The sequence below is a fragment of the Panulirus ornatus genome, chromosome 11, assembly GCF_036320965.1.
Source record: "Panulirus ornatus isolate Po-2019 chromosome 11, ASM3632096v1, whole genome shotgun sequence".
NCBI lineage: Eukaryota > Metazoa > Arthropoda > Malacostraca > Decapoda > Palinuridae > Panulirus > Panulirus ornatus.
The window spans coordinates 65968661-65982755 of record NC_092234.1 but is presented as its reverse complement, the minus strand read 5'-3'; the positions used below and the strand labels follow the sequence as shown (position 1 = coordinate 65982755).

Here is a 14095-nt window from a genome sequence, read left to right as displayed (position 1 = left end):
TGAGTATACAGTATGAAAATGTTTAGCCTCAAACTGTTTAAAACCTAAAAACACTCATAATGTGTATCAGCTTGAGATAATCAGTTTGCTTTGTGGATGGACACTTCTCTGAAAATCAATGTATTGTTTTTATCGAGGAAACTCCAGCTTGGCATTTCATATTATCACTTGGTTTCAGAAGTGGTAGATGATGTGTGGATCAGGTGTTTGCTTTGAAGAATGTATGTGAGAAATACTTAGAAAAGCACATGGATTTGTATGTAGCATTTATGGATATGGAGAAGGCATATGATCCTTGTTAATCTAAGAAACTTGATTTTTTTTTTTTTTTTTTTTTTTTCAAACTATTCGCCATTTCCCGCATTAGCGAGGTAGCGTTAAGAACAGAGGACTGGGCCTTTTTTGGAATATCCTCACCTGGCCCCCTCTGTTCCTTCTTTTGGAAAAAAAAAAAAAAAAAAGGAGAGGGGAGGATTTCCAGCCCCCCATTCCCTCCCCTTTTAGTCGCCTTCTACGACATGCAGGGAATACGTGGGAAGTATTCTTAATCTGAATTTGTATTTGTGAAATTTTCCTTTTATAGGTACAGAAAGATAGAAATTGATAGTAGAAGGAATGAGTAATCTATATGATATAGTAAGAATCATAATAAACAGATTATAGTGAAAAGCTGAGGAACATAAGAAGTATTGATTTGTTTCGTAGATTAAGTTAGATTCAAGTTCAGAGGATATGACAGCATCATGAATTAGCAAAAATAATGTGTTTTTCAGAAATTTGCACCATGTGATACCTAACAATACAGAATAAGGACCATTCTTCACTCTCATTCAGATATCTTAGTATTCACAAAGTTTCTAAGACTGTTTCCAGGAATTATATGATGACTCAACCAAGTGACAACATTCCACAGTTCACCAATATCCTTAGAAATGTGACTCTGTAAGTGCCTGAGCTTTCTCTTCTTCACATAATGAAGCATTTTACTGTTAGAGTATTGTTCAAATGGTATTATGCACAACTACCAGCAGTAAACATTTTTTCCAGACTCATCTGCCTTAGAGGAATTACTTAAAAGAAACATTATCTGGCTCAGCCTAGCTTAAAAGTACATATATCTGGTGCAAACTAGCTTAAAAGTACATGAATCTGGCTCAGACTAGCTTAAAAGTACACATATCTGGCTCTGACGAGCTTAAAAGTGCATAAAAGTACATAATCTAGCCCAGCCTAGTATGGAGTAATCCTATCATAAAAGTTTTCATTGACTGACGTAAACCTAAAGACAATTTTGGAAGCTTGAGGAATTTATAGGTTTGGAATGAAACTGTATGAGGATTTCCTTCACTTTTGTGCTTAAACTGAAACTTAGGAACATATTTAGAATCAGCCTAGCACCAATGAGAAATGTATGATAAAAAAAGGTTTCAGGCAAAGTAGATCATGACCACATGTTGTTACATTGCTTGTCTGGACTTGAATTTGTATTTGTGAAATTTTCCTTTTATAGGTACAGAAAGATAGAAATTGATAGTAGAAGGAATGAGTAATCTATATGATATAGTAAGAATCATAATAAACAGATTATAGTGAAAAGCTGAGGAACATAAGAAGTTTGTCAGACGTATGCACAGATGAAATTATATGAAATTCTGTAACACTGTGGAATGTCTGGAAGTGAAAAACTGAGGACGATGATCACTGGTTGCATAGTTGAAGAATGCAAGAGACGAGGTAAACTAGACCACAGGAGATAAGAGGCAGATACAGTAAGTGAAGTTTTGAAGGTGAAAGGTATTTCAGCTGAGGATGTTATGGGAAAGGCAACCGATTCTGTGTAAAGATTGGATGAACGTATGAATGAAAATATAAGTCTTGCTTGATAGCTGAATTTAATGTACAGATTGAAAAATAAAGAATTATTTATAGTAGTTTGGAAGATTCTGTTCAAATCAGAATAATGAATGTAAGTTAGAGATATGTAAGCTTAGAGACTACACACATTTGTTTAATCAGATGTACTCGGGAATAAAGACAGTAATAGAATAGAGCAACAAAATTTCATGTCATTTTGATAAATTTCCCACCTAGTTGCTTGGATATCAGTGGCTCACTCAAGTTAATGTTCTTCATAGAAAAATTCATTGTAGTAATGATAGTACAGTAAGAGTTGAAAATTAATGTATGATTGCCATCTTCATATTTACTTGGTTTCATTAGAAATATAAAACATGTAATGTAGAGAAGGGATTATGTACATCAGTTGTTGTTAGGCCAGCTTGACTCATAAAACTATTTTGTTCTTTTTTGTTTTTACCTCAGCGGACATCATAGAACGTGGCATTCGAGAACATCCAGAGTTAAGTGTGGGTATGACTACTGAAGGCATTGAAGTGCGAAGTGTTGGCAATACACTCACTCTACATGAGACAGCGCTTATTGAGGCCTTCAACCTTAAAGCTGCTATAGAGTATCAGCTCAAAAATTGTATGTACTCACCACCTGAATCATGTTTTTCAATGATGGTGTATCAGATTCGCTTTAGGTAAAAAGGTACTTGATAATTTCTTTTGTTTTTATGTGAGGTCCTTTTATTTTTCAATATAGAATTAAAATGAATGAACACAGATTATATCAATAATCATATATTACATACTTGCTTTACACTGAAGTAGCATGTTCACCTCCAAATGTATGTAATACTTCTTTGAAAAATTTCATGTGATACTCTTCCCAGTCATATAGCTATGTTTTTGATATTTGAAATTTGTTTTTTGACTACTTGTTCACTTCCATTATTTTTTTGATATACAAAACTTTCTTCTACCATTATTATTTGAAGCTTTTAAGTTCTTTTATGCTTTTATCATTATTTTCATTTAGAGCAACTGCTTCACAAAGCTTAGCCAACTTTGCATGATCAGTCTGATATTTGTAAAGACATGTTTAGTGATATGTTTAGAATGTTTGGAAGTCGAGAACATTATCTCGGAAAGCAAAAATGGGTATGTTTGAAGGAATAGTGGTTCCAACAATGTTGTGTGGCTGCGAGGCGTGGGCTATGGATAGAGTTGTGCACAGGAGGGTGGATGTGCTGGAAATGATATGTTTAAGGACAATATGTGGTGTGAGGTGGTTTGATCGAGTAAGTAATGTAAGGGTAAGAGAGATGTGTGGAAATAAAAAGAGTGTGGTTGAGAGAGGAGAAGAGAGTGTTTTGAAATGGTTTGGTCACATGGAGAGAATGAGTGAGGAAAGATTGACCAAGAGGATATATGTGTCAGAGGTGGAGGGAATGAAGAGAAGTGGGAGACCACATTGGCGGTGGAAAGATGAAGTGAAAAAGATTTTGAGTGATCGGGGCCTGAACATGCAGGAGGGTGAAAGGCGGGCAAGGAATAGAGTGAATTGGAACGATGTCGTATACCGGGGTCGACGTGCTGTCAGTGGATTGAACCATGGCATGTGAAGCGTCTGGGGTAAACCATGGAAAGTTGTGTGGGGCCTGGATGTGGAAAGGGAGCTGTGGTTTCGGTGCATTATTACATGACAGCTAGAGACTGAGTGTGAACGAATGTGGCCTTTGTTTTCTTTCTTAGCGCTACCTCGCACACATGAGGGGGAAGGGGGTTGTTATTCCCTGTGTGGCAAGGTGGTGATGGGAATGAATAAAGGTAGACAGTATGAATTATGTACATGTGTATATATGTATATGTCTGAGTGTGTATATATATGTGTACATTGAGATGTATAGGTATGTATATTTGCGTGTGTGGACGTGTATGTATATACATGTGTATGTGGGTGGGTTGGGCCATTCTTTCGTCTGTTTCCTTGCGCTACCTCGCCAATGTGGGAGACAGCGACAAAGCAAAATAGATAAATAAATAAAATGTTTATTAACAGAACTATGTAAGAAAGCTCTACGTTATAGGGACAACAACATATTTTTGACAGAATAGACAGCATTCTTATAACAAAACATGCTTGGCATCATATGCAAGAACCCATATTTGCAATTTGCCAATGTGATTGATTTATAAGTTTGCTACAGTAATGTTTCACATCAGTATGAAGTGCAATGAAAGTACCCCCTACCTTACTGTAATGGAGCTTCTGCATGTGTGTGGACATGTATGTATGTAATGGTATTTACATATTTTTTTCAAACATTTGTTGTTTCCCACATTAGTAAGGTAGCACTTGGTACAGACAAAGAAAGACCTCATTTGCTCATGACCATTCTCTTGTTGTCATGTGTAATACACCCATTATTCACAACCAGGCACCGCAATTCTCTCTTTGGTTTCCCCAACTGCTTCTTATTCCCTTGCTCCAGTTCACACTATTCAGTGTGCACCTTTCACCCTCTTGCATGTTCAGGCCCCAAGTACTCAAAATCTTTTTCACTCCATCCTTCCATCTCCAATTTTGTCTCACTCATTTGTCCCTCCCATTTCTGACATATATCCTCTTTGTCAACTTCCCTGTATGTCCAGACCATTTCAGCACACCATCGTAGGTTTTGTCAACCTCTCGCTTCTTATTACTGCTACTCTTTCTGAACCTTTTATTACTTACTCGATCAAACCACTTCTCACAACATATTGCCCTCAATTATATTATTTTCAACACATCGCCCTTCCATATTTTCTCTTCTATATCCTATACCTCACAACCTTGCAATATTGTTGGGACTACCACACCTTCAGACATACCCAAATTTGCCCTCCCAGATGATTACCTCTCTTTTCTCACTTTTCTTAGTGCTCCCAGAACTTCTTTTTCATCCACCATATGACTCGCATCTACTTTCATGGTTCCATTTGCTGCCAGATGTTGAAAACACTTTACTTCCTTCAGACTGTCTCCATTCAGACTCAGAACATAGTCATCCTGACCCTCTGCACTGCTAAACCTAATAGCCTTGCTTCAATTCATGTTTTCACTCAGTTTCCTGTGTTCACACACTCTAACTCAGACACCAAATTACTCATTTTTTCACTCAAACCTGCCATGAGTGCTTTTGCATCAGTAAACAGTTGGTTCACTTCCCAGGTACCCTAACCCCCCTTCAGACTGCATACTCGCCCCTCTTTCCAAGGCTTTTGCAAGCATTTGCATTTACCACCCTTGCCTCCCCATCCATGGACAAATAAATCAGCCATGGCGACTTCACACACCCTTAACATATACTCGCCTTTATTTGAACCCGAACTCTGAGTGTAGCCTATTAAAAAGTGTGACCTAAATGTTATTGGGGGCCACAACATAAACTCATATTCTAGATAAATATCGTCAGAGATACATTTATCATATGGAAGTCTCTATAGATTCTGAACCCAAAACTTCAGAGGAAGAACAGCAGTCACTCTTATATTTGTATTTTCCCTTTAAAGTTTTTGAGCAAGTGGATAGTAAGATCTACTATTTCTTTGGAAATAAACAATTTACAGCACTCTGTGTTTTGATTGCACATTTATGACCAGTCATTAGGACAAACTGCATGCATCACATCTTGAGCTCACATTTACTGTTAACCGCAACAGCATACTGCTCATTGCATTTTTCCATCATACTATTTGTTTGAGGTTATGACTATCTGTATGAGCCTTTATAACATAAATGCCATGATAATGGAAAAGATAATAGTATGATTAAAGGCACTAATGTAAGAGGAAGATCACCTTTGACGTGAGGAAATAGTGTGGAAGAGTACTGGAGGGAGAGAAAAGGGGAAGAAGAATCCATGGAATGATGTATGAGAGGGAGGCATGTAAGTAAGGACAGGGATAGGTGGAGATTCTTTTGCCATGGCCACCCCCTTAATGGGAGTTCCTGGAGGGAATGGCCACCTGAGATATGGACAGTGTCAGCAAAAAGGCTTCTCTGTCCCCCCTTTATTTCTTCAGAGGCTTTACTAAGATTTATTGTGGGTACAAGCATATGACACTTTCATGGTGAAACCATTGTACATCTGGTCACTGAGACTAATGTTTCTAACAGGATGTGCGTGCACCAGTGTGCCTCAAGCTATGTTGAGGGAATGATGTTCTTTTTTTTACCCTGTATTTCTTCCACCTGTGCTTAAAGATGGTTGGCTCTTACCTTTCTAAGAAGGAGAAAGTCTGAATTCTTGCTTAGAGGCAAGAAATGGTGGGTACACATGAGATTTTTAGGCACTCTGGCCATTCAAAACACATGATCAGGCAGTTGCTTCCTGCAACACTTCATTATTGCCTCACCTCAGTCAGAGGCCCTGTGGAACAAAAACATGGACTTAGATTACTTCAGGAACCTTGCCAATTCCATAGTCAGACATCTGTAGCTGATAATCAAGGCCAAATGAGAGTTGACAAAGTAGTCATGTAAGTGACATCACCTTTAAAAGTGAATGGGAGATGAACGAGGTTTTTGGTGGACACTATAGATGGATAGATAATAGTGCATAATTGCAGGTACTTGTGACTCATATAAGATTTTTATCAGGTTTTCTTATTTTTGTCATATATTATTACTGAATTTCATACACGTGTCATTATATGCATGAACACTAAGTCTTTAAGCTGATTTTTTGTAACCTACTGGCCTTGGGGTTGTCTGCATCATCCACTCTAAAGCATAAAGAGGCTTGTGCTTCATAATTATCGTGCATCAGAACAGTATCTTTTACTGTATAAAGTTTTCCAAAAGAGGCTCATCAATAAAAAATGTTTATGACTTTAAACTAAATCATCAGGGTCCAGACAAAGAAATGTCAGTATGCATTGTGCCAATTGACACACAGGATACATTGGCATGTGTTGTGCTGTTTGACATGCCCTTAGAAAAAAGCAAATGTTTATGTAGAACTGCATCAGCATTCATTGTGCAGCTTAATGCATGTCAGGTGAGAGCCTTATTAAAAGATATATGATTATGTGTTTTACTGCATGATGCATCATAGAAATGACTGTTGTACAGGCAGAGCTGCATCATAGAAGTCATAATGCAGGCAGACACTAGTCAGCAAGGACTGTGCTATTAGATGCGCTGAAGAATTTGTTCAGCCACAGGTACATCAGCATGGACTTTGCTGCTTGACATGTAATGGGAGTAGACATTGTATAGACAAAAACAGACACCATGTGCTATGCTGCTTGATGTTTATATGTTTATTTGTACCTTTATGCTACCCTTTAGGTGGGTATATGAATCTTTATCATTAACTGTAAAATACAGAAATTAATTATTATCAAGCAGTGGTTTCTCAGGTCATTGTTATCAATCAGCAAGTGTATGCAGTGTTCCCTGAAGATGCCAAAAAAAGCAGGACTTTTATTAATGTCATCATATCGATAATAATGTCATAAGTACACCATGTTTTACTGTAGGCTGTTGGTGATAATATGCACAAAATGTTCTCCCCAAATATCACTATGATAGCTCTGTTCTTAACTTTAACCCTCCAGCAAGAAAATATGTCAAGGTAGAATTACATCTCAGAATTCAGAAACAGAAAGAATATTGGTATGCAAGAGAAAAATAAACCAACACCTGGAGAAAGCATACATTAATGAATAAGTTTAACCTTGAACAGAGCTTAGCATACCCCACCAAACTAATAGCAGTGAGACTTAAGTAAAGCATGAAACAGCTATTTTGTGAAATTACAGTGGTATGATGTCACAGGCAGAAATTTAGGAAGACAGCTGGTGACTGAGTTTGGTAAAGTGTGTGGAAGAAGAAAGTTAAGAGTAAATGTGAATAAGAGCAAGGTTATTAGGTACAGTAGGGTTGAGGGTCAAGTCAATTGGGAGGTGAGTTTGAATGGAGAAAAACTGGAGGAAGTGAAGTGTTTTAGATATCTGGGAGTGGATATGGCAGCGGATGGAACCATGGAAGCGGAAGTGGATCGTAGGGTGGGGGAGGGGGCGAAAATTCTGGGGGCCTTGAAGAATGTGTGGCAGTCGAGAACATTATCTCGGAAAGCAAAAATGGGTATGTTTGAAGGAATAGTGGTTCCAACAATGTTGTATGGTTGCGAGGCGTGGGCTATGGATAGAGTTGTGCGCAGGAGGATGGATGTGCTGGAAATGAGATGTTTGAGGACAATGTGTGGTGTGAGGTGGTTTGATCGAGTGAGTAACGTAAGGGTAAGAGAGATGTGTGGAAATAAAAAGAGCGTGGTTGAGAGAGCAGAAGAGGGTGTTTTGAAGTGGTTTGGGCACATGGAGAGAATGAGTGAGGAAAGATTGACCAAGAGGATATATGTGTCGGAGGTGGAGGGAACGAGGAGAAGAGGGAGACCAAATTGGAGGTGGAAAGATGGAGTGAAAAAGATTTTGTGTGATCGGGGCCTGAACATGCAGGAGGGTGAAAGGAGGGCAAGGAATAGAGTGAATTGGAGCGATGTGGTATACCGGGGTTGACGTGCTGTCAGTGGATTGAATCAAGGCATGTGAAGCGTCTGGGGTAAACCATGGAAAGCTGTGTAGGTATGTATATTTGCGGGTGTGGACGTATGTATATACATGTGTATGGGGGGGGTTGGGCCATTTCTTTCGTCTGTTTCCTTGCGCTACCTCGCAAACGCGGGAGACAGCGACAAAGTATAATAAATATAAAAATATAAGCAGTTGAATAGATTATTACAACATTGTCTTTGAGGAGAATTTCTCAAATAGGTCTTTAGAACACATTTTACTCTTTTTGCGTGCATGTAATGTACTGTTGCCCTATTAGTTGTATGTTCATTTACCTCACCAACTTGAATTGAATTGCTTTAATAGGAAGACTATATGATGGACGATAGGTAAGAAGGTTCAATCAAAACTAAATATTTCCATGTGAATGAGACCTTTTTCAACTATACTTTTGCCCATTGTTTCTTGTTACAGGAGCCCAGTTTACTTTGGACCACGTGTAATAGAAAGAGTAATGATGTGTTTTATGACTAGCAGTGCTTTTCCTTGTTTTATTTTTTTCTTGACTGCTGTTTCCCACATTAGCAAGGGAATGCCAGTAACAAACGAAGAAAGGCCACATCTGCCCACATCCGTTCTCTAGTATTGCACTGAAACCACAGCTTCCTATCCACAATCTGACCCCACAGACCCTTTCCATGTTTTACCCTGCATGCTTCACATGACTTGTTTCAGTCCATTGATAGCACAACGATCCCAGTATACCAGTCATTCTATCCCATGGACACCTTTCACCCTTAAGTATGTTTATACCCTGATTGCTCAAAATCTTTTTCACTCCATCCTTCTATTTCCAATTTGGTCTCCCCAGTCTCCTTGTTCCCTCCACATCTGACACATACATCTTTGTCAATCTTTCCTTACTCATTCTATTCATATGTCTAAACCATTTCTGCATACACTCTCCTGCTGTCTCAACCACACTTTGTTACCTCACATCTCTCTCACCCTTTGATAACTTAATCATACCATCTCACACCACATATTATCCTCAAACATTTCATTTCCTACACATCCATCCTCTGCATGGCATTATCTGTAGCCTTATTTTATGAGAAGAACTGAAAGTAAGTAGGAAGTAGTTGGAAGGCAGCCAGTGGCCATGGAGGTATATTACCAGTGCTACCTGCCTGGGTATTGGGAGAGTTAGTGACAGCTGCTTTATGAAGCAGCGCTTCAATGGTTAAGTTGCTCTCATCTGATCCAGGTAGCTGTGCTTTCTTTCTACCTCACCCAAATGTGGACTACTGGCACCCTGTCCACAAACATACAATCTCTCCTTATCATACATAATTCCTGACAACGCTTAACTCACACAACTCATTCTTTGTAACTCTAGATTTTCCTGTAGTAAGCACTATGCAACAGCCTTGCCTTTTAACAAAATGGTAGGTGCAATAGATATAGTTGGTAGGGATATTTAGGCAGGAACATTAGGTAGAAGTAGTAGACAGAAACATTAGGCAGGAACATTAGGGAGATGTAGTGAATAGGAGCATTAGGTAAGAGCCTCTGCAAACACTGCGATAGAGTTGCCTTCTGCCAGTGACCTGTTAAGGGTGAGGCTCTAAAGGATAAGAAGCAGCACTATAGTTCATTAGTTATGGAGACTCTCTTGCCAGGGCCACCCCCTTGAGGGAGTCCCAGTCAGGAACAGGCATCTGAGATATGGATAGATAGATATAGAACTGAAAGGTAAACATACAGTATAGCTGAATGTGGATGGTACTCACAAAAATCGAATTATTAGAAAGTTTTTAATGGTAGTGAAGGAATTGAGGGGTTTTAAAAAAAAGTGACTAAAATTAAGTGCAAATAGAGATGGTTATATTTAAGAAAGATGAATAAATGTATGAAATATCACTTGATGAGCTATATACTCACAAAGTACTTTCAAGCAAGAATAGTAGAATGAAAGCTGTGATACTAGAGAACATGAAGAGCAGGTTACAGCACTAAAGTTGTGAGGTTTGTGAATAAAAGAGAAAAGGGAGTAATTTTTTGCTTGTGAAACATGGTTCAGAAGCTGTAGACAGGCCAGCTGAGTATTAGGGGTATGGGTGGATTTTCTGAAAAGTGAACAAAGAGCTGAGAGAGTATTTAGAATGATGAATTGGGAAAGATTTGGTTTAATGTAGTTGTTGATATTGTATGTGATAGAATTCTAAGATGGTAATGACATGTAAATAGAATTCAGGTAGATGCTGTGGATAAAATTTTATCCAAGTCCATGGAATAAGGGTAGCTTTAGATGACAAATGAAAATAGGACTGCAAAATTAGGGAATGTCATGTGTGAAAAGGATGTCTTACTGGAGAAATCTTAAGGTTCTGCTTGTCATCATGCTGCAAAAGATGAGAGTCCCTTAGGTGTGAGACAAAAGTAACCCAAATAGGAGCTTAGGTGACTTTACAAGATAGAAGTACTGTAAATGGTAAAGCATTTATAGACACAGTTATAGGCTGTCTGTATAACCATGTTACTTGAGCTGTTAATGCATTTAAGGCAAAATATTTTATAATATTCCTGAAGCATTTTGAAATAGACTGATGTGTATGAGATCCCTCTCTTCCAGATGAAGCTGCTCGTGAGGCATTGACTGACATGCCTCCTCGATCAGAAGAAGAACTTGATGCAGTTACACTTCATAATCAGGTGCAATATAATACATTATTATGAACTTGGCTGATAAGGAATTATACAAGGCATTATAACACAACTTGTAACCAGTGGTGGATATACTGTAGGAGATAGGAAAATTCATTATCAAAATAAACACATTAATGCTTAGGCAGCAAAACAAATGCAAAATGAAACAGTTATTTATAGTCTAAAGGAGGTTCACATGAAGATAAAAACAAGTTATTTATAGTATAAAGGAGGTTCACATGAAGGTAAAAACAGACACAAAAATGTATCAAACCCAAGTCAGCAGAAACATACAAACAGTAAAACTGGGTTTTAATAATTTAAACCAGTAGAATGAAAGTTAGAAAACAGTCAAAGTGCAACAGGTAATTAAAGATGGTGTTATTACTATTTGTATAAGGCTCAGAAAATCCAGCTTGTTTAATGTTATGGTTCATACATTTATCTTAACTTGCTCATATTATTCTTATTTGTTTCACTTGAAAACTACAGAGGGAAAGTTTTTATTCCCATAAAATTATTTTAGCAGAGATGTTCAAACGAGTGCCCTGATTAATATATTTTGTTTTCCTTAAGGCTTTAATGAATATGGAGACAAAACCAACAGAAGGATTTGAGAAGATGCAGTTCCTTTTAGGACAGAATCCTTTCCCTCCAGAGACTTTTGGCAACCTCCTTCTCCTGTACTGCAGATATGAATATTATCATTTAGCTGCTGATGTCTTAGCAGAAAATGCTCACCTCACATATAAATACTTAACACCGGTAGGTAAAGATGTCATTTCATTGTCTATTTTCAGTATTGCCTCTGGATTGATTATTTCTATTCTGTTGTTAGATTCCTAATCTTTCAAGTGATATATGAAAAATACTCAGTGCTATGTTTCTTTGAATTGTGAGAATTAGGTTCTTAAAATAGTTTTCCAAATTTTGAGTTTTATCAAGTCTTGATTTGTGTTTACTCATTTTGATAAATGTGTAACAGTCTACTGAGAAACTTCAATTATTATGTTTTATAAGCTAATTTAGATACCAGGCTTCAGCAGATTAAAAAAGAATTGTTTGTGTCATTAGCTTTATGCAATGGAAAGGGAGCGAAGTAGAAAAAAGATGTATTTTGGGAAGTGCTGAATGAGTGCTTTGAGAGTTTTGAAACAAGGGATATAGTCTGCAGGGGATCTGAATCCTAAAGTGGATGATGTGGCAGTTGAGGATATAACCTGGGAGCTTGAGGCTCCTGTGTAAATGTGATAGTAGAAAGGCTGTCATGTTGTGCTGAAAGGAGAATGGTCCTCAAGAATACATTTTAAGAAATAGGTGGATACATGAGTATATGTGGGTAAAAGATTTGGGGTTAGTGTTCATTAATGGACTGTGTGTTAATTGATAATTATGCAGAGGAGAGGTTGTTTGTTGAATTATGTTAAGAAGGTTGTTAGGTAGAATACCTTATCATTTCTTGGCATAGGCAAGAGTGAATGTTTTTGGTAGGTTTAGGAGAGAAAAAATTACTTATGTAGGAAAGAATTGGTAAAAATAAGCAGGATTGGAAAATTGGCCTGTGAACAAAAGATACTAGGAGAGATTAATTGAAGAATGTTATAGGGTAAGAGGAAATTGAATTAGGTAAGTGAAAGAGAAGTGGATGACATTTAGGGAAGGATTGCTTAAAAATGCAGGTGGAGTAAGTGGTATGTGGACTTTTGAGAAAGGGTAGTGAGTGATGACATGACCAAGTTGAATTGCTAGTGAAAGAGAAAAGGGAGATGTATGAACAATATCTAAAGGAAGTGAGAGTGTTTGGGAGGAATAAAGGAAAAATGTCAGAAGGTTAAGGGTATAGTAAAAGAATTCAGAAAAAGGGACAAATGAAAGACAGGGAGAGTATTGATAACCTAAAGAAAAAAGAAATTGTTTCAGAAGGTGAATAGTATAAGAACAAGTCCAAATGGGGCATACTGAGGAGTGCAGATGGAAAATTGGCAACAGACAAATAAGATATGAAAAAGGAGATGGGATGGGTATTTTGAAGAAGTTCTGAATGTGTTTGATGATAGGAAGGTGTGTATGGCATGGTAGAAACAAAATGGGATATGGAGTAAGAGATTCATGGTAAATGAGATTGTGAAAAGAGAGGCACTGGTGAAGTCCTTGCTCAGAAAACCTTGCACAAAATGAATTGTAAAACATCAGAAGTGGGTGGAATTGTAATTAGGTTTTTTATGAAAGGAGTAATGGTTTTGTGGATTGGTTATTGAAGCCATTCTGCACATTTATTTGTCAAGATAAGGTTCTTGAGAATTAGCACCTTCTGTGAAGGCAATGAGGACAAAAATGAATGTTCAGATCATAGAAGTATAAGTATATATAGTAAACAGAGTATATATGGTAAAGTATATATGGTAAACAGAGAAGAGGTAGTAAAAGCTTTGCAGAAGATGAAAGCTGGCAAGGCAGCAGGTTTGGATGGTATTGCAGTGGAATTTATTAAAAAAGGAGGTGACTGTATTGTTGACTGGTTGGTAAGGTTATTTAATGTATGTATGATTCATGGTGAGGTGCCTGAGGATTGGCGGAATGCGTGCATCGTGCCATTGTACAAAGGCAAAGGGGATAAGAGTGAGTGCTCAAATTACAGAGGTATAAGTTTGTTGAGTATTCCTGGTAAATTATATGGGTGGGTATTGATTGAAAAGGTGAAGGCATGTACAGAGCATCAGATTGGGAAAGAGCAGTGTTGTTTCAGAAGTGGTAGAGGATGTGTGGATCAGGTGTTTACTTTGAAGAATGTATGTGAGAAATACATAGAAAAGCAAATGGATTTGTATGTAGCATTTATGGATCTGGAGAAGGCATATGATAGAGTTGATAGAGATGCTCTGTGGAAGGTACTAAGAATATATGGTATAGGAGGCAAGTTGTTAGAAGCAGCGAAAAGTTTTTATCGAGATGTAAGGCATTTGTACGTGTAGGAAGAGAGG

At 37.7% G+C, this 14095-nt stretch overlaps 1 protein-coding gene across 1 annotated transcript in view; it reads left to right on the top strand.

Annotated features, from left to right (window-relative positions):
• Ttc30 (tetratricopeptide repeat domain 30) overlaps positions 1-14095 on the top strand; it is a 424420-nt gene that overhangs the window by 208531 nt on the left and 201794 nt on the right. Inside the window, exons 7-9 of the mRNA XM_071666254.1 lie at positions 2323-2487; positions 11041-11120; positions 11691-11879. Of these exons, the coding sequence (XP_071522355.1) occupies positions 2323-2487; positions 11041-11120; positions 11691-11879 (434 nt within the window). The remainder of the gene's footprint in view (positions 1-2322; positions 2488-11040; positions 11121-11690; positions 11880-14095) is intronic.